We start from the raw sequence: 19474 nt of genomic DNA, 5'->3' as shown, positions 1-19474 counted from the left end.
GAGCTGGAAATACTGAACTTGTAGAAAGAAGAGTGAGAGGAAGGAACTTAACAAAAGCTTTTTCGAGCCCATGGTGGATTAGAAAGTCACGGTGGGCCTGTTTAGAACAGAAAAGAGCCTTCTCAAGATGTCTTCCAGAAGTCTTCTGTCTATACACAATCCCATGGAAGTCTGGGTGAATGTCTCTGACACCAAACAGCGATTCCACCAGATGCCTCCCAACGTGTGAGACCCTTTTGTAACAGATGCCACTCCCTCCTGAAGTCAGTCAGCCAGGGTGCTTTTGGGATAAACAGAGGAGTCAGGACATTGCCTCCTGGACGTACACCTGGCGATCTGAGCTGTACTAAATAGAAGGTATGCTGACAGATCCTTACTGGTCTTGCTGACTTTGTGGTAACCTCCACCCCACTCCCAACTGCGAAGATCAAGAATTCGGAAGGCTGGTGTGCCTCCCAAGAAGCCAGACCTCTACTCGTGCTGTTCACAGATGAGCTCTGTCATCACCTTATCTCCTAAGCAGGAGGGCAGGAGAGAATCTTGCATTTGGTTGGTTACAATGCCCTGCCCTAGGGTCTAAATTTGGACTGCCACCAAAAGCTGAAACAAAATCTCCAAATAGGAAATGTTGTGAGAGGGCTCTTCTCTCCCCTGCTCAGTCCAAACCTCGCCAACCCCATCTTGACCCACCACATGCTCTCATGTTTTGAGCAGGGGCCGTGACAAGGCCAAACGCTCGAGTTTCTTGAATCTCCTCCCAAGGCCTGTTCCTTCAGATGACCCTTTTACCATCCTGGTGAACCTTCCTTTAGCGTGCCAGTGTCATTGACTGAACAAATATTTGTTGAGTGTCTGTTATGTGCCAGACCTAGCAGGGGACAGAGTCCTCCCCGTGCAGACTGACCAGTATGACATTAGGACATAAATTGTGAAATGAGCAAACTCCGCCCCTGCAGTCAGCTAGCAGTACTCCCGCGTGTCAGGGAACCCAGGGCCAGCCACTTGGTGGCCTACTTCAGAAACAGTCATTCTGGAGACTCCTAAGATCAGAAGAGTGTGTGGTAGGACAAAGGGCCCACATTGATGGGCCCTGCACCCACTAAACAGCTACCATGTTTCTCCGAAAATAAGACCTACCTGGACAATCAACTCTAATGCATCTTTTGGAGAAACAATTAATATAAGACCCAGTCTTATAGTAAAATAAGATGTGATATTATTAATATTATATATCATATATATTACATTACATTATATATATTAGACCCGGTCTTATAGAAGACTGGGTCTTATTTTACTATAAGTAAAATAAACCTGGTATTATACCCAGTCTTATATTAATTTTTGCTCCAAAAGACACATTAGAGCTGATTATCCAGCCAGGCTTTGTTTTCGGGGAAACAGTAGTCAAATCCATGGGCACTTGATGTCTCTAACAATGGCTGGACTGGACCCCAAGTCTGATTCTGAAATGTGCCCGGTTTGTTGGTGGTGGTGGTATTTCCCATAGGTCTCTGTCCAGAAAGAGCCCTTTCTCTCCAAAATATTAGCAATTAGGGGCTTGGGCTAGTTTAAACCAAATATCTTACAGTGAAATGAAATAGACACACTATTGAATGAGTTTATTTAAAAAGGAACCTTCCTGCTCAGTAAGATGCTGTCAAACAGCACTTCCCAGCCTAGTGCCTTGAAACCCCGGAGCCAGGAAGGTGAGAATTTCTGAGCAGAGTACAGGGCTATGGGAGTCTGAGGCCCTGCTGCCGGTGGGCAACAGGCAACCAACCATCAAAGACGTAGAAGCCAGGCCTGATTCCCAGTCCTACCGACCAAATGCTAATGGCTGACAGATGCAGGGCAGCTCTTGGCAGCTCTGAGCTGCGGTCTTCTTACAGACAAAATAACAAGGAGACTATCTGGCCTGCCAGCCTTACAGGGACATACTAAGTTAATCATGAAAATGCTGTGGCCACAAAAGAACTGTGCAAATAGGATACTAATTTTAGCCATAATAATCGTTTCAGTAATAAACCAAAGAGGAAGGTAAAACTGTGGCGAGTAGCTTGGAATCCAACCTATAACTTCTGAGAGCCCCCATGTGCTGGCTGGGAAGAGCTCTACCCCAAAAAGAAAGGACTCTCTGCCTGAGACACCCATGTGAACTGACCCAGCAGAGGACTGGCCTCCCTCTCACTCTCCAAACAGGTTAAAAGCTGGGCTGGCCAGCCGGCCAGCTGGCAGCCCAGGCATCTGCTGAGGCTGTAGTCCCACAGGCCTGTGGGGCTGGGTCAGTCTTGGAACAGAGATCCCGCATCACAGGGCCACAGAGAGAAAATGCAATGCCCTGCCTTCCCCCATGGCTGCTGCCTGAAGCCAAGGTCTTAGCTCTGGTCCGACCATGTAGGTCTGATCAGTGGGAGCAAGAGGATAAAATGCCAGAAACTGGGATTCTGGGACACAGAACAGTTATTGTTTACTAAGCGCCAGGTACCTTTCAGTTTTGCCATACATGTTCATATTTAGTGCTTAGAACACCACGGATTTATTATCTTACAGTACAGTTCTGTAAGTCAAAAGTCCAAAATGGGTCATACAAGGCTAAAATCATGGTGTCGGCAAAACTGTTTCTTCTGGAGACTCTAGATCAGGGGTGTCCAAACTGCGGCCAACTGTGGCTTGCAATCCGTTGTTAATTGGCCCGCAGCAAATTCCAAAAATATATTTAGTTTACTTAAATAAATCAGGTGAGGCAATACGTACTTCATCTTGAGTGGCCCGGCGATTTGTGTATTTTACTGCATATGGCCCTTGGTGAAAAACGTTGAAAAAAGTTTGGACAGCCCTGCTCTAGAGGACATCCGTTTCTTTGCCCCTTTCAGCTTCTAGAGGCTGCCCACATTCCTTGGCTCATGGCCCCCTTCCAGCAATCACACCATTCTGACCTCTGCTTCCGTCCTCTCATCTCTTTCTCCAACTCTGCCTCTCCTGCCTCCCTGTTGTGTCTTTAAGGATTCTTGTGATGTGACATTGGGCCTGGCATACATCGGCATCAGGCTAGCGTTTAGAATATGAGGGAGTTTCTTAGGCCGATGTGTGCAGGGCACATTTCTGCCTGGGTTCCCAAGTCCAGAGACCTTGGTTCTTTAAATCCAGTCCTTTCTCCAACTCCCTCCCTGGGAGAAGAGAGACACTAGGCCGATTCCTTGCACTGTCTCCAGTTTCCTCATCTGTGAGATGGCAGGAGTTGGGGGAGGCTGGAGTAGTTGATGTCAAAGTTCCTCTCAGCTTGGACATTCAGAGGTTCCATGACTTAAGTCCTGTCAGTGAGCTGGTGTTGGAGAAATGGGCCTTTCAGGAGAAACCTTACAAACTGGTGCTGCAAACACCAACGAACACATAGCGCTTTACATTCACAGGATCTCATGGGGGCCTCCAACAACCCCCGCCATTCTTGTCTCCATTTTACTGACAGAAAACCAAGGCTCAGAGAGATTACATAACTGGCTCACCACGCTCCTTCAGGATTTTGCAAGTTGGAGGCAAAATGAAATGAGAAAGCTGTTCTCCTGCTACCTCCTGGACCAGAGGTCTTCCCCCCACTGCAGTGAAACATGAGGGCTGGCATCCATTCTGACCTGCACGTGATCGAATATAAATATGAGCCACGCAAAGATATATGTGTTCGATTTAAGTGTCCTTCATTCCAAGATTATGACCTATTTTAGTGTTAAAAAATCATTTCTTTTTTTGAAGTGCTGGTCATGAAAGATGGTAGGGTTTGGGTGGGGGGCAGTAGGTAAGATTTTCATGTGACAAAATTAAAAGATTCTGACGGGACGAACGGGTGGCTCAGTTGGTTAGAGTGTGAGCTCTGGGTAATGGGGCTGCTGTTTCGATTCCCACATGGGCCAGCGAGCTGCGCCCTCCGCAACTAGAATGAAGTCAATGAGCTGCCGCTCAGCTCCTGGGTGGCCAGATGGCTGTTGGTTGGCTCTCAATCACAACGTTGCCGGTTCGACTCCCACAAGGGATGGTGGACTCCGCCCCCTGCAAATAAGACTGAACACGGCACCTTGAGCTGAGCTGCCTCCCGGATGGCTCAGTTGGTTGGAGAGCATCCTCTCAGCCACAAAGATTGCCTGTTTGACTCCCTCCAAGGGATGGTGGGCTGCGCCCCCTGCAACTAACAATGGCAACTGGACCTGGAGCTGAGCTGTGCCCTCCACAACTAAGACTGAAAGGACAACTTGACTTGGAAAAGTCCTGGAAGTACACACTGTTCCCCAATAAAGTCCTGTTCCCCTTCCCCCATAAAATATAAAAGAAAAAAAAATGCTTCCCTAGAGTGCTGGTGGGACTCTTGCCCTTGGGGGGGAGGGGTAGGGTGTGTGTGAAATCATCTCCCTGGAATGTGAGGGGAGCACCTCCTGAGGAGTGCCCGCCCTCCAGACCAGCTTGTGGATTTTCCTGCCTTCCCTCTCCTCTCCCCAGCTGTGAGGCACAAGGAACAACGTGGGGAACACACTTCCCTCCATAGAGAAGGGGGTGGGTTCCGCGAACCCCCACCCTTGCGGACCTGCATGCCTGCAACCACCCCCTCCCACCCCATCCTGAACCCTTGATCCCTGGCCCTGCAGCCCCCACAGCTTCCTGTTTGCCCACTCTATTTGCCGGGCTCCAGGGACAGAGCTGATCCTTGAACTCTTAAGTTCCACATGGCTGCTGGGACCAGTGAGGAGCAGCAAGGCCGGGGCTGGGCTAATCAGCCTCCCAGCCCGGCCCCTGCTGGAGACATAAATAGGCCGGGGGAGAGCTGCTGCCCAGCCACTGCTGAAGTGCTGCTCCAGGTAAGCGCTGCTGCGGGCCCGGGTGCCTCCGGCTTCCGCAGCTCTAGGCATCGGAGGCTCGGGCGCTGGGGTCTTGGCTCTAGACTCTGCCCCACGCTGGGGCTCTGGATGTGGGAGGCCTTCTCTCTGTAGCCTGCCTGGAATGTGTGGGGCACACAGGTCCTCCGTGCCAGGGGCCCACCCGCTCATACAGGCCCCTCTCCTCCCCCAGGTCACCCAGGATGAAAGCCGTGGTGCTGACCTTGGCGGCGCTCCTCCTCACGGGTAGGTGCCCCCGACCTAGGAAGCCGGTCGCCGGGAGTCCTTCTCCCGCAACCCCTGCGGTCCGCCCTCCTGGGCGCGGGGGCAGAATCTCTCAGCAGCCCCTGGCCGCTGCCTCCGCGCCTGGCCTTTCAGCTCCGATTCCGGCCCGGGACTGATCTGAGTCTCCCCTGTCGCCCCCAGGGAGCCAGGCTCGGCATTTCTTGCAGCAAGATGAACCTCAGTCGCAATGGGATCGCGTGAAGGATTTGGCCACCGTGTACGTGGATTCAATCAAAGATGGCGGCAGGGAGTACGTGGCCCAGTTTGAAGCGTCCGCCTTGGGGAAACAGCTGAAGTAAGGACGGGCGTGGGGCCTGGGCGGGGCGGGGCTGCTGGTCCAGGGGGCAGAGGGCTCCGCGGGAAGATGTGGGCACACTGGCCGAATCCTCACCTGCTGCCAGCTGGGCCCCAGAAGGCCTGGATGGGACGCAGGACAGGGGTCGCCAGCCGGTTACAGCCTCCTAAGAAGCCAACAGGCCAACACCGCCTGGCTAGTAAGCCCGGCGCCACATTCTGCCCGCAAGTGCGCAAAGCCCTTCCCCTCCTCAACTTCCTTCTCTGCTGCTGCTCAGCAGCAGGGATGCTGTCTTCAGAGAGGAGAGTGGTCTGAGGGCATAGAGATGAGGTCCTCACGTGGCCCGGCTTTGGGGCGGACGAGGCTGGACAGCAACCCCAGCCGTGTCTCACCAGCTCGTCAGCCCGGCGATACGCGGGTGGGGGGACCGCGGATGGGCGGGGGGACCGCGGATGGGTGGGGGGACCGCGGATGGGTGGGGGGACCGCGGATGGGCGGGGGGACCGCGGATGGGCGGGGGGACCGCGGATGGGCGGGGGGACCGCGGATGGGTGGGGGGACCGCGGATGGGCATGCCAGGCCCCGTCTGAGCGCCAGCGGCTGCGCGTCCAGGGACGACTTTTGCCCGGGTCTCACCACAAGCAGGCGCGGCGCCGCGCCTGCAGCTCCGGGGGTGTCGGGGGGCCCGGGGGGCCCCCCCGCTAAGGCCCTGTGTCTCCGCCCCCCCAGCCTGAAGCTCCTGGACAACCTGGACAGTTTGAGCACCACGGTGAGCAAGGTGCGCGAACAGCTGGGCCCGGTTACCCAGGAGTTCTGGGACACCCTGGAGAAGGAGACGGAGGTGCTGAGGCAGGAGATGAGCAAAGACCTGGAGGAGGTGAAGCAGAAGGTGCAGCCGTACCTGGACGACTTCCAGAAGAAGTGGCACGAGGAGGTGGAGCACTACCGCCAGAAGGTGGGCCCGCTGGGCGAGGAGCTGCGCGACGGCGCGCGCCGCGGGCTGAAGGACCTGCAGGAGAAGCTGAGCCCGCTGGGCGAGGAGCTGCGCGACCGCGCGCGCAGCCACGTGGACGCGCTGCGCCTGCAGCTGGCGCCCTACAGCGACGAGCTGCGCGAGCGCCTGGCCACCCGGCTGCAGGCGCTCAAGGACGGCGGCTCCACCCTGTCCGACTACCACAGCAAGGCCAGCGAGCGGCTGCGAGAGCTGGGCGACAAGGTCAAGCCCGCGCTGGAGGACCTCCGCCAGGGCCTGCTGCCCCTGTGGGAGAGCTTCAAGACGGGCGTCCTGGCCGCCTTCGAAGAGGCCACCAAGAAGCTAACGGCCCAGTGAGGCACCCCGTGCTCCCTGGGACTCCTCCTGGCCCCAGGGCCGAGGGGCCCTCGCTTCGGGTACCCCTTGCCGTCGTCGCTCGGTTTCTTAGAATAAACGTTTCCAAAGCGGGACGTATGTGTTGGGTTGTATGTTTTTTGAAGCTTCGATTATGATTTTTAAACAATAAAAAGTTCTCCAAAATAAAGTTCTGTCTTGGGAAAATGGGGGCGGGGTGAGGGCCGCTGGAGGGGACGTCCGGGGAACCCCCGCAGGGGCCCTTGGCCAGAGGGCAGGGACTGCCCCGTTAATTTTCCAGTCGGAGCTCTTCAATTCCGAACCTAGGCCTCTCAGGGTCGTAATCAATGTCAGAGGAGCTGCTGGACCCTGGCTGCTTAGGAGGGAGGTAGCATGAGACCCCTTCTAGGGGGAGCAGGAAGGACCAGGCCAAGCGATACATAATTCAATGTTAGTGCCCTGACAGAGCCTCAAACCATCAGTCGTACTGCAGCCCTGTCTGAAGAGGGCGGGGGGCAGGTTGGCTTTGCTGAGAGAAGTGGGTCCCCTGTCCACGGAGGTGTTCCCTTGGGCAGAGGACAGGGCTGCGCCTGCAGCCCTCTGGCTCGGGGCACTCTGGGGAGGGCCTCGAGGAGCCATTGGAACTTGAAGGATTTGGGCAGGTTCAAATGAAGAGTTTGGGCCTTGCTCCTTCCTCCAGTATTAATTCAACAACACTTAAACAAATGCTTCCCTTTTCGTTTTTTCACAAGGGCAATCTGCCACTCCTCACGCTCCCACCCTACCCCTGAAACAGCCACTGTGTCCTCAGGCAGCGCTGTGCAAGCCACCCAGCCTGCTTTTGGGGCTCCAAGCCCTGCCACCTCCTTTTACTGCCAGCTCTGGCCTGAGTCAGAAAAATAATCACCACATCTCACAGGGAATCAGCACATTTTAATTTTCAAAATGCTTTCAATATCCATTATCTCATGGCATCCTTCCCCAAATCCTGGGTAGACAGCCATTAAAACCATGGTGTGGATGAGGAAGCTAGAACTTGGAGTTGGGAGGTCACTCACCAAAGTTGAAGAGCTGGATGGGCTAGGTTGCCCTTTTCAGACCCATTTGGCCCTGGAAATCCGTGGTTATTTTCAAAAAACAAGTGTGTGGCCAGACACTCAAGTTTATCTGGGTGAGCACACATACATGCAAGTTCTCCTGCGTACGTCCTTGTTCGCAGCCAGCCCCTCTCCACTTTCAGGTATGTAGAGCCCCTGTGTGTGCACATGGCTTCACAGATCTTCAAAGGTCTGGACAGTGCCTTCATGGACCCTTCTCTCCCCTCTCCCCTCAGAGCCTTTGCCCCCTGGTGCAAGCCACTGGATAATTGCCACTCCTCCATCTCCAGTGTGTCTTAACTCTTGGATAAACCAGCAGGCTTTTTAGTTCCTAACCATTCTGAGCTACAACAATAGCTCAGATTTGAGTGAGAACATTTCCCAGGTGTGGGTGCTGGGGGTCCCTGGCCCAGCTGGGCCAGAAGAGAAGCCCAGGTGGATTTCCAAAGAGAGAACAGAAGTCTTTCAGTGGGGCTGGATGTAGGAGTGTGACAATTAAGTTCGCGAACTTGTTGCAACACTGTTTCTCACCTTTTTTTGATATCAGAGGGATTCTTCATTGTGAATTTGTACCAAGTGGACAAACAGTTAACCGAGTTTACTATTTGGAAGTGCTGCAAAGGCTGTGTGAAAAAGTTAGACGACCTGAACTTTTCGCCTACAATTCATGGCTCCTGCATCACGACAATGCACCAGCTCACACAGCACTGTCTGGGAGGGAGTTTTTAGCCAGTAAACAAATAACTGTATTGAAACACCCTCCCTACTCGCCTGATCTGGCCCCCGGTGACTTCTTTCTTTACCTGCAGATAAAGGAAATATTGAAAGGAAGACATTTTGATGACATTCAGGACATCAAGGGTAATACAACGACGGCTCTGATGGCGATTCCAGAAAAAGAGTTCCAAAATTGCTTTGAAGTGTGGACTAGGCACTGGCATTGGTTCATAGCTTCCCAAGGGGAGGACTTTGAAGGTGACCATAGTGATATTCAGCAAAGAGGTATGTAGCACTGTTTCTAGGATGAGTTCGCGGACTTAATTGCCTGACCTCCTAAGAACACCACCAAGATCTGTTAGGGCGCCCTCTGCAAGCAGGCTTAGGAGTAACTCAGCTTCTTTCTGTGTCAGCTGAGCAGAATATGGGCAGAGGTCTGGGTCTGTTGTCTGCTGATTCTGTGATGTTGGACAAGTGCTTTCACTTTTCTGAGCCTCAGTTTTTGCACTGGAAGAGTAGGGGACCTGCTCCAGTAGAGTGTGCTTCTGGAACTCGCTGATATGAACATCTGTTAGGTGGTGGGGACTCAAGCGAAGCAGCTTCTGTGGGTGACCTTTGGTTCCTTCTTAGTTCCCAGGAGCCCCGTCCCCCACTCCAATCCTGGTCCCAAGGACAATCAGCTCAGCCTATAGCAACAAAGACAACCATTTACCAGGTACCTTTGATGTGCCAGGTACTATGCACTGTCTCATTTCATTGATCGATAGATTGATTGATTGATTGATTGATTCATTCATTCATTCATTCATTCATTCATTCATTCATTCATCTATCCATCCATCCAACAAACCTATAATGGAGGGGATATTATTGTGCCCACTTTACAGGTAAGAAACTGAAGCTGATATCACATGATGGAGCCAAGACCGGAACCTAGTTGTATCTTACTCTAACCACTGCCCCAGCAGCCTCCTTCCCTCAAGTGTGGTTGAAAAGGCCAGGCAGCCCAAGTAGCGCGAGTCAGCTCCATAATTTTGGTGAATACACACAGTGTCAACTCTGACGATGACATAAAAATTCCAGGCACAGTGCCGTGCATACAGCACACACTCAAGTCATGTTATACAGCATTTGACAGTTTATCAAAGTATTGTCAAACCTATTATTCCATTTGCTCCTGCACATAAACCTGTCGAGGCAGGCAGGGTCGATGGGGTTACTCCTACCTTACAGATGAAGAAACTCGGGCCCAGACACCAAGAGGTGGGTAGGGCACTGGCCCCAGGCCTGCCTGAGTTGGAGTCAGTCCAGTGCCCACTCACAGAACAGCCCAAACATGCCCACAACCAAACATACATGGCACGCATGGGACAGCCCACTCACAGCAGCTTCTTGTTTATTAGGAGGACAGCATGCCTGGGTCAGGTGGGTCAGGTCTGGGGAGTGGGGTGAGAAGACACTGAGAATGCTGTCCCTTTCAAGCGAGTGTCGAGGGCAGCCCTGGAAGCTGCAGGACCCAAAGAGCCAGCGAGATGGGTGGGCAGGCGTACTGGGGGTGTCGAGGGCTCAGATGGCCTCAGAGTCTGGAGCTGATGTGGCCTCAAAGGTCGAATCCCAGAACCCAGAGAACGTGCCCGTAAATGTGCTCCAGTAGTCTTTCAGGGAGGTGATGCCATCATTCATCCAGTCCCTGGGGGTGAAATCAGTGAGGGGGAACAATAGAGGTGGGGGTGAGAGTTCATCTGTGGGCAGCAGCCACCACAGGGCCCCCACCATATCCCCACTGCCTCTCCCCCCATCCTCTCAACCTCACCCAACAATACCCCCTGAGACCTCAATCAGGGTCCGCCATGGCTCCACCCAGGCAGAACAGATTGAGAAGGTGGTGATGGGACCCTAGCTTAAATCCAGCTCTTATTTCTCCAGGTTGGGGTGGACATCTGTGCCCCCACCAATCTGAGACAAGCTGGAGAGGAATGACTGCGCAAAGAGATGTGTAAGGTCAGGGCTGTCATTCTGTCCTAGGCAAATGATGTCCCCAGGAGTTATACAACTTGGTGGCCCTTGAATGGGATGGGGCAGAGAGAAGCAGTCTCTCATTTGGAAAATCATTAGAAGATTAATTAGCTTTGTGATCAGGGGCAGGTCACATAACCTCTCTGAGCCTTGATTTTCTCACCTGCAAAATGGGGAAAATAATACCTTACTCCACAGCCGGCTCTGAGGACCAAGAATGTTTGTGAATGCCTCTGCTACGTAAATGCCGGTCAATGCTGGTGGAGTGGAGGTGGGGAGAGGAGACGAATAGAAGGCAGGGGCAGGGTGGTGGAGGAGGGACAGACTTCTGCTCACAAGGGGCCCAGGGCTGGGAACAAGCAGAAACACACACAAACACGCTGGGCTGAAACTGGGTCAGGCGGAGTCTCCTAGCCAAACCTCTAGTCAGACTGTCAGAAAACAAAAATGGAAATGAGGGCTAAAATGGCCTTGCTTAGAACCATGCAGGGCACCTGAGGGAGAAAGGAGGGACAGCAAAGGGAGAAGAGGCCAGGAGGAGACAGACGCCTCTGTCATCTCTCCACGGCAGCCTGAAAAAGCCCTGTGAGGGAACCCTGTTTTGTAAACCAGAACATGGAAGCTCAGAGAGGAGCAAGTCCTCGGTGGGCGTGGGAGAGCCACAGCCCCATGACCAGGACTATCACCAAGTGAAAGGCAGGTGGGAGCCGAGGGAGCTGGTGCCAAGGACAGGGAAGTGAGGGCATACCTGGCCTGCTGGGCCACCTGGGACTCCTGCATGCTGGTCAGGGCATCCTGGGCTGTCTTGCTGGCTTGCTGCATGTAGCCCTGCATGACGCCCAAAAGGGAGGCATCCTCGGCTTCCGAGGCTCCTGCGAGGACAGCAGGGCTGAGTGGGGTACCCTTGGCTCCTGCCCGGCCACCCATCAGTGCCCGGGATCACCAAGCCACCTCCCAAAGGTCCTGCAGGTAGACAGCTGTCCCCACCTGCCCCCAGCCCATTCCCCACAAGTGGCTTACGGGCAGAGGCCAGGAGAGCCAGGAGGGTAGCAATGAGGATGACACGGGGCCGCATGGTGCTTCTGCTCCTGCAGGGAAGTGTCCTGTGAGGGGTACCACCCCAAGTAACCCCTCCACCTCTCGGCCCTCCCTGGGGAAGTGGCATGGCCCCTAATGTGGAACTGAGCTGGATCAAACCAGGCGGAGAGAGGGCCTGCACCCATGCTAATACAGGGAGATGAAAGGCATTCAGAAAGGGGACTTGGGGAGACCCAGCCCAGAAGGGAGGAGAGATGGGATGGAGCAGAAAACCCACCAGACTAAGAATCAGAACCTGGGTTCTGGCCTAGTTTCTGCTACTAACAAACATGCTGTATGACTTTGGGTGGATTTCTGCCCGTCTCCAGGCCTGAGTTTTTCTGTCTGCGATAGGACTGGGGTGTCTAAGGCTTCTTCCAGTCCTAAACGTGCAGAATGAGGGGACAGTGAACAGGTCTGCAGCCTGCTCCAGTCCCAGTTCTGCCACTATACTCCATGTAGCTTTGGGCGAGTCACCTCTCCTCCACGGGCCTCAGTTTACACCAGTGCGCAATTGGAGGTGGGGGCCGCTCACCAAGCCCTAAGCCTTCCTTGGCTTTAGCAAGCTCTTCCTACTCTAGGCTTTGCTGGCTGGGCCGACAGAGACCCTCTTCTCCCCCACTCCAACCTTCTCTCCTATCCCCCAGGGGCATTACCTGGAGTAGCTGCTTCTTGGAAGGAACTGAGTAGACAGACAAGAGGGCTCTGACCTGTTTTATATTGTTCCCAGGTCAGTGAGCACTTAGGGCCCAGCAAGCCGGGCAAAGGTCACCTGCTGATCAGCCTAGACCAGGGCCTGAGGCAGGGTGGTCAGATGCAGCCAGGCCTGCTGGGAGAGTTGGGAAATCTCTAGAAGGCTGGGAGTGCCCATGCTACTCTCCTGCCATCCCTGCAGCCCAGATAGGCTCAGGAACCCGGGGTGGGGGGAGGTATGGAGCCCAGGGAGACCCCATTCATTCCAAGCAGCCTGGCTCCCTAGGGAGAGGCTGGTAAGATGGGAGAGGGGCTGAGGGGACACTAGGTCCACCTTACCCTTCACATTTGGTCCCTTCCTCTCCCACTCCCAAGCCCTGAAAACAGCCTGAACTGGGGGGATGGTGGAGGAAAATGCTCAGGGTGCTGGGACTGGGTATCTAGAGTGAAGTCACAGCGGGCAGAGACTTGTGTGGGGAGGGTTACACAGCTGAGTTCATATAGCACCCCTCCCCAGCATCTCCATCTCTGGTTTCAATCCCAGTGCCGCTTCCCCAGAAGCCTCCCTGACCTGGCCCAGGGGAGGCGTTGTGGGAGAAGGGCCAAGGCCACTCTGAGCCCAAGGCCTTTGTCCTGCCCCGCCTCCCCTCTCTTCACCTTGCCCTCTGGACCCACAGATAACATTCCTGGGGCAGGAGCTGGGCTCGTGGCTGGGGCCCTGCCCAAACTGTGGCAGCTGGGATCGAGTCCCAGTGCTGAGGACCTCTAACCACGCGATGCAGATTCCTCAGCTTGGAAACAGCAGCCCGGTCAGAAGCCCCAGCAGGGTGGTACTGACCTGGGTAGAGAAGCCAGGTGTGTGGGCCCACGCTGCTGGGTCACAGCATGCCCTGAGGCCTGGGGCCTTATCTCTTTCAAAGGGCTTAGCACTCCTCCCAGCTCCCAGCCTGGGTCTCTGTAGAGGTAAGGGCTATCTCGGTAGGGGCCCTCTCAGTGGCCAACCTACGCTGCCTCTCCCTCCCTTCTCCTCTCCCTCCCTCCCACCTGGCTCCTGGAACGAGGCGATCGCTCTGGACTTGGCCCACAGGCCTCTCTAGGGAGTCAGGGGTGTGGGGAGAGGACACTTGACCAGCTGAGGCCATAAATGGTCCTCTGGAGTTCGGCCGACTCTCTTTGCTTCCACTTGTGTCCACTAAGTGAGGCTTAGTCATGAACCTCTGTTGTACTGGTCCCTGCCACTAGGCTGAACTGGGCAGCTCTGATTCAGCCCTGCCAGCCAGAAGCCCTGGTCATCGTGCCTCTCCACGCTGGAAGTCCCTCCTCAGATCTTACCTGGATTCTTCCCACTATAACCGAAGTTACCCACCTTTAGTTCTGACCTGGGATATGGGCTGGTAGGGAGCATATGCGGGGCATGTGTCCCCGTGACTTCCTATTCCTGGCTGGGCCTGAACTGTACTTCTAGGCCCCAATCTGGGCTGACCCCTGGTTTGACCCCCGCAGGTGGAGAGGAGAGTGGCTGCAGGTAATCCTGGACTATCAGCCTGATCACCTCGCCGACTGTTAGGTCTATCTGTCGTATATACAAGGAGACTGACGCTCAGAGAGGGCTGCGACTTGCCCAGCATCATGTACCCTTTGTGCTCGCCAAATGTGGCCGTCCCAGGACCCATAGGACCAGGCCCAAAGAGAATCAGAGGCCCAGAGGCTCCTTCCATCCGCACTTGCACCCTCTAAGACTGGGCACAGGGCTGCACTCTCCCCACCCCCAAAACTAATCTGTTCACAGAATGATACAAAACATGCCCGCAGACTCTGGGAAATATACGCATCATTAACGGCGTCCCACCCACCACACGTCAGGAGGCAGCGGAGCCTCCCCACGGCTACGGGTGCACGCACTGCCTGTGCCAGCCCCTTTGCTCTAGCCCTTAGCTTTGTGCCCACAGATAGCTAATATATCTGCACACTTATACAAATCTGCATACGTCCTGGCAGACATGCTCAGACACACTCAGACCAGCACAGGACACTCCCAGTATGTGCACACCCAGGTGAGGGAGATGGGCAAACCTGTCACAAGATGGCGGCATCTGCTGCTCAGACTGTAAGTCCAGGAGGTCAAACGGCAGTTGAGGTGTCCTTCATGACTCGCTGTCCCCTCATCTCTGGCCTGGGGGCACAGGGTAGGGAAAGGGATGGGGGCACTGAGCAACAACCTTTTTGCCCACCCCAAGCTGGACTGTGCTTGGTTCAGGAGCGGGACCAGGACCGAACGTCGCACAGATTATCTCAGGAATCCTCACAGCCTAGGAGGCAGCTGAGGCTCAGAGACGTTAAAAGGCTTGCTCAGGTCACACAGACAGTGGGTTGGGAAGCCCAGATGCAAAACCAGGCAGTCTGACTCCAGAATCTGAACCCTCAACAACTACTGCAACACAGCATGGACTGCTCCAGGGAGGAGGAGCTCCCTGACACTCGAGGTGACCATGGCTGGTATGGGGACCGTGCAGAAGAGATGCAAGCGACAGAAGGCCTTTTAGCTGTCTTCATCCCGAAAGCCATCAAACCATTTCTGGTATATGAACAAATGGAGATGCAGTAAATTAGGGTTAGCACAATGTGGTCTCCTCTAATGGCAGATAATTGGGACTCCCCCCCTACATGCCAGGCACTGTGCTCATGGAGGGGAGCCAACAGTGCAATACGATGGATTTCATCTCACAGTCACTCAAGGTAGCATGGCATGCTCCAGGAGAGGATGGCTGTCTTTTTGTGATAGTGTCGGTGCCCTCCTTTGGAGAGAACATAAGAAGTCCTAGTAGAAGACCTCTTGGACATCCCCACCGTAACCCTCCCCACCTGGGTGAGAGGCCCCTTGAGAGCCTCAGTTCCCGTGATTCGTCATAAGCTGACCACCCCTGCCCAGGGAGTGTAACTAGTGGGCAGGAGTCAGGCCTTGGGCTGTCCCATCCATCACTTGGTATCTATCACACATGCCCGGCGACCTGCAGAGGGCTGGGTCTACCTCTGCCATACTCACTGGAGGGGTGAGCATTCTACTGTATTCCCTACTTTGGTCCAAATCAGGAAAACAATGTTATTTATAACAACAAATTTTTAGTGCGTACTTTGTGCGAGGCACTGTACTACTCACTTCACAAGAAACACCTCATTTAATGTACCAAGTAACCCCTTCTCCTCAGAGGAGAAGCCGGCTGGGAGCTGGGCCAGGTTGGATAACATGAAGCACATTCACCATTAACCCTTTCAACACAGGGCCCTGCCCACAGGCTCACAAAGGGCCCTTCTCCTGGGCGCACCTTGACCAACCAGAACACTGGATCTTAGCTCGCTGCCCCCATCCGTGGCCTCGGGTGTCCCAGTCCCGCAGACTCTGGGAAATAGAGGCGTCATTAATAGCGTCCCACCCACCACACGTCAGGAGGCAGCAGAGCCGCCCCACGGCTACGGGTGCACGCACTGCCTGTACCAGCCCCTTTGCTCTAGCCCTTAGCTTTGTCCCCACAGATAGCTAATATATCTGCACACTTATACAAATCTGCATACGTCGTGGCAGACATGCTCAGACATACTTAAACCAGCACAGGACACTCCCAGTATGTGCACACCCAGGTGAGGGAGATGGGTATGCACATACTGAGATGGAGTCAGGATTGGGTGATTTGGGGGTGCGGGGTAGACAGAGGAAGCATGACCTCTGCCCTCCCCCTGAAGCCTGGCACAGACCCAGAGCTGCCAGCAGAGCCTCTGAGGCATCAGTCCTGGGCTCAGGGGTTCCCTGGGCCTCATTTGTCCCGCAGCGCACGGTTCCCTCACCTTCCTTTCTGTACTGGGTGGGGCACAATCAAGGAACAATTGCTTCTATCTGCTGCCTAAGCCCCAGTCTCCAGTCAGCTTCCACGTTGCCTTAGGGTCACAAAAGTCCAAAAGGCCTCCTCGGAATGTGTCACCTTCCAGCGTGGAGTCACACTGGGAGAGGAGGTGAGGAGGGCAGTCTGGCAGGGGTTTAAATATCTGGCTGGCTCCGAGCTTCAGTCATTTCAGACAGTAGCACAGGTAAGCCAGCTGAGAACCTCTCCTCCAGCTCCTCTTATTCCAGGAAGGATCCAGTGCAGAGGAAGGATCCTCTTCCAGCCCAGCAAGGAACCCAGGATGTTCCTGAAGGCTGTGGTCCTGACCCTGGCCCTGGTGGCTGTCACTGGTGAGTAGGAGCTGCCTTTGGATGGGGCTTTCACGCAGGACCCATTTTCTGCATTGAGTGGGACAGGCTGAAGAGTCTGGGGCCGAGGCCAGGGGACAGTTCCCAGGACGTGCTGGTCCCCAGCTGGGCGCCCAGGGCTGCCCAGTTTCTATGCAGCACACAGGAGAGCTGGGCCACTCGCAGCAGTAGGCCCAGTGGCATTGGTGCTATACCAGTTTCATATGCCCCTGTGGCCTGTAAGTAGCCAAGCTGAGAGTAAAATCGGTAGCTGGGCTCCCCCACTGTCATCCCATGTGCAGCACGGGGCTGCTGTAGAGGGACAAGGGTACAGGTCCTCATGAGTTTCTTTGTTTCCTGTCCAGGTGCTCGGGAGGAGGTCAGTGCCGACCAGGTGGCCACCGTGGTGTGGGATTACTTTAGCCAGCTGAGCAACAATGCCAAGGAGGCCGTAGAGCAGCTCCAGAAGTCTGAGCTCACCCAGCAGCTCAAGTAAGAGGGGCACAGCTTGCAGGGTGGGGTTTCTCTGAGGCCATGCAATGTGTGGGCCAGGGCCGAGCTCATAGGCAGGAGAGCCTCTGTAGCCCCAATGTCTGAGCTTAGGTAGCCCCGATGTCTCCGGACCTGGGATCCACATAGGCAAACAGGCAGGTTGGACAGAATAATCCCTAAGGTGTCTTCCTGTTCGAACGTTCTAGAGTGTGACGAATGGCCATCTCTTAGCATTGAGGCTCATGGAAGAAAGGGAGGGCGGGCAGTGCTGTGAGGGCTGGGTTCTAATACATGCCAGAAGGACAGGGCCCTGTGCAGTCATGGGAAGGGAGGAGGGATATTTGGGAAGCCTCTGAGGGTGGGCACATGCAAGGAAGCCAGCACGGCTGTGTGGCTAGAAGACCCTGGAAGACATCCAGAACAGAACATTCCATTAGAGAATGTGATCTGTGTCACAGGACACCTTAGCTGGGAAGGACCTCAAAGTCCATTCTTTACAGATAGGGAGAGGGAAGCAATCTGTTCGAGGTCACATGATAAATGTGACTCAAACTCAGGGGGCGATCCCGACATACAAATTCAGTGTAATAACTTAGTCTATTACATCCATTCCCTCAAATCATCATCCACCCTAGGGAAGGCCACAGGGAAAGGTGGGTGAACCCGGTACCGCTGAACACGCACCTGTCCTAGGCAGGTGTGTGTAAGGTGAGTGCATACCAGGAGAGGAGTCCTGGCACGCAATGCCCAGGGTAACCGTGGCGCCCTCGTGCCCTTCGCCGGCAGCTCCCTCTTCCAGGACAAACTTGGGGAAGTGAATACCTACGCGAGTGACCTGCAGAAGAAGCTGGTGCCCTTCGCCACGGATCTTCATGAACGCCTGACCAAGGATTCGGAGAAGCTAAAGGAGCAGATTCGGAAGGAGCTGGAGGACCTGCGGACCCAGCTGCTGCCCCACGCCGCGGAGGTCAGCGAGAAGATCGGGGACAACGTGCGGCAGCTGCAGCAGCGCCTGGGGCCCTATGCGGAGGAGCTGCGCAGCCAGGTCAGCACCCAGGCCGAGCAGCTGCGGCGCCAGCTGACTCCCTACGCGCAGCGCATGGAGACCGTGCTGCGCGAGAACGTGGGCGACCTGCAGACCTCGCTGACGCCCTACGCCGAGGAGCTCAAGGTCAAGGTCGACCGGAGCGTGGAAGAGCTCAAGGGGCGCCTCACTCCCTACGCCGACGAGCTGAAGGTCAAGATCGACCAGAGCGTGGAAGAGCTGCGCCGCAGTCTGGCTCCCTACGCGCAGGACGTCCAGGACCAGCTCAACCACCAGCTCGACGGGCTGGCCTTCCAGATGAAGAAGAACGCCGAGGGGCTGAAGACCAAGATCTCGGCCAGTGCCGAGGAGCTGCGGCAGAGGCTGGAGCCCGTGGCCGACGACGTGCGGAACAAGCTGAAGGGCAACACCGAGGGCCTGCAGAAGTCTCTGGCGGAGCTGAACACCCAACTGGACCAGCAGGTGGAGGAGTTCCGCCGCAAAGTGGAGCCCTACGGCGAGACCTTCAACAAAGCTTTGGTGCAGCAGGTGGAGGACCTCAAGCAGAAGCTGGGCCCCTATGCGGGGGACGTGGAAGGCCACCTGAGCTTCCTGGAGAAGGATCTGAGGGACAAGGTGAGCTCCTTCTTCAGCACCCTCAAGGAGAAAGAGAGCCAGGACACGCCCCTGGCCCTCCCCCAGCCGGAGCAGACCCAGGCCGCCCCGGAGAGCTGAGCTGCCCTTGGTGCTCACGCCCCACCACTGCCACCTGCCCTGCCCTGCCGCCTGTCTGTCTATCTGTCCCAAAGCAATTCTTGTATGAGCTTGAGGACACATGTCCTCTGGAAAGTGACACTTTCTCTCGTTACTCAATAAAACTTCTGAGAAACTAGCCCAGTCTGCTTGTAGTTTGACTTCTCAATGTTTCTGGGCTTGAGGTCGGGAGGATATCAGTGCTTGGCAAAGCTTAGCAGGGGCCAGCAGGGGATACTTTGGGGGATACCGGGACTGGGGAGATGAAACTGTGGGAGAGGTGAGGGCAGGGTGTGCTGAGAGGGGTGTGGGTAGTTTGCCAAGGGGGATGTAGAAAAAGATGTCACACATTATTCAAAGACAAAACAGGCAGCCCATTATATGCACTTAGCCAACAAATATTGATTGAGTCCTCTAAAGTGCCAGTCACTATTCTAGGTACCCAGCAATGAGCAAAACAGCCTTTGCAGAACATGAGTCTGACATCGTACTTCACTCCGATGGGGCTACGGAAGTAAGAAAGAATGGTCCCCGGCTTTGGGGAGCTCCGGCACAGTGGGGGAGACTGCTCCTCCTTGCATTAGCTCTTCTGTGCCTCATTTGTGTGAATTTTG

At 55.0% G+C, this 19474-nt stretch overlaps 3 protein-coding genes across 3 annotated transcripts; 2 read left to right on the top strand and 1 right to left on the bottom strand.

The window, feature by feature from the left end:
* The first annotated feature begins 4712 nt into the window (after positions 1 to 4712).
* On the top strand, positions 4713 to 6951 carry APOA1 (apolipoprotein A1). Its single transcript, XM_081063699.1, has 4 exons — positions 4713 to 4844; positions 5056 to 5108; positions 5289 to 5442; positions 6172 to 6951. The coding sequence occupies exons 2-4, from the start codon at positions 5066 to 5068 to the stop codon at positions 6770 to 6772; spliced, it is 798 nt and encodes a 265-aa protein (XP_080919825.1). The 5' UTR covers positions 4713 to 4844; positions 5056 to 5065; the 3' UTR covers positions 6773 to 6951.
* A 3012-nt stretch (positions 6952 to 9963) lies between these two features.
* APOC3 (apolipoprotein C3) lies at positions 9964 to 11674 on the bottom strand (the record flags this gene model as incomplete). The annotated part of the gene is made up of 3 exons (XM_081063758.1): positions 9964 to 10273; positions 11348 to 11471; positions 11620 to 11674. The coding sequence occupies 3 exons, from the start codon at positions 11672 to 11674 to the stop codon at positions 10150 to 10152; spliced, it is 303 nt and encodes a 100-aa protein (XP_080919884.1). The 3' UTR covers positions 9964 to 10149.
* Positions 11675 to 13949: 2275 nt separating this feature from the next.
* Positions 13950 to 18998, top strand: APOA4 (apolipoprotein A4). The gene is made up of 3 exons (XM_081063698.1): positions 13950 to 16594; positions 16957 to 17083; positions 17870 to 18998. The coding sequence occupies exons 1-3, from the start codon at positions 16546 to 16548 to the stop codon at positions 18840 to 18842; spliced, it is 1149 nt and encodes a 382-aa protein (XP_080919824.1). The 5' UTR covers positions 13950 to 16545; the 3' UTR covers positions 18843 to 18998.
* Positions 18999 to 19474: the final 476 nt, after the last annotated feature.

This window comes from Rhinolophus hipposideros (genome assembly GCF_964194185.1).
Source record: "Rhinolophus hipposideros genome assembly, chromosome: 10".
In the NCBI taxonomy this organism is placed as follows: Eukaryota; Metazoa; Chordata; class Mammalia; order Chiroptera; family Rhinolophidae; genus Rhinolophus; species Rhinolophus hipposideros.
This window is presented reverse-complemented; position numbering and strand designations above follow the sequence as displayed.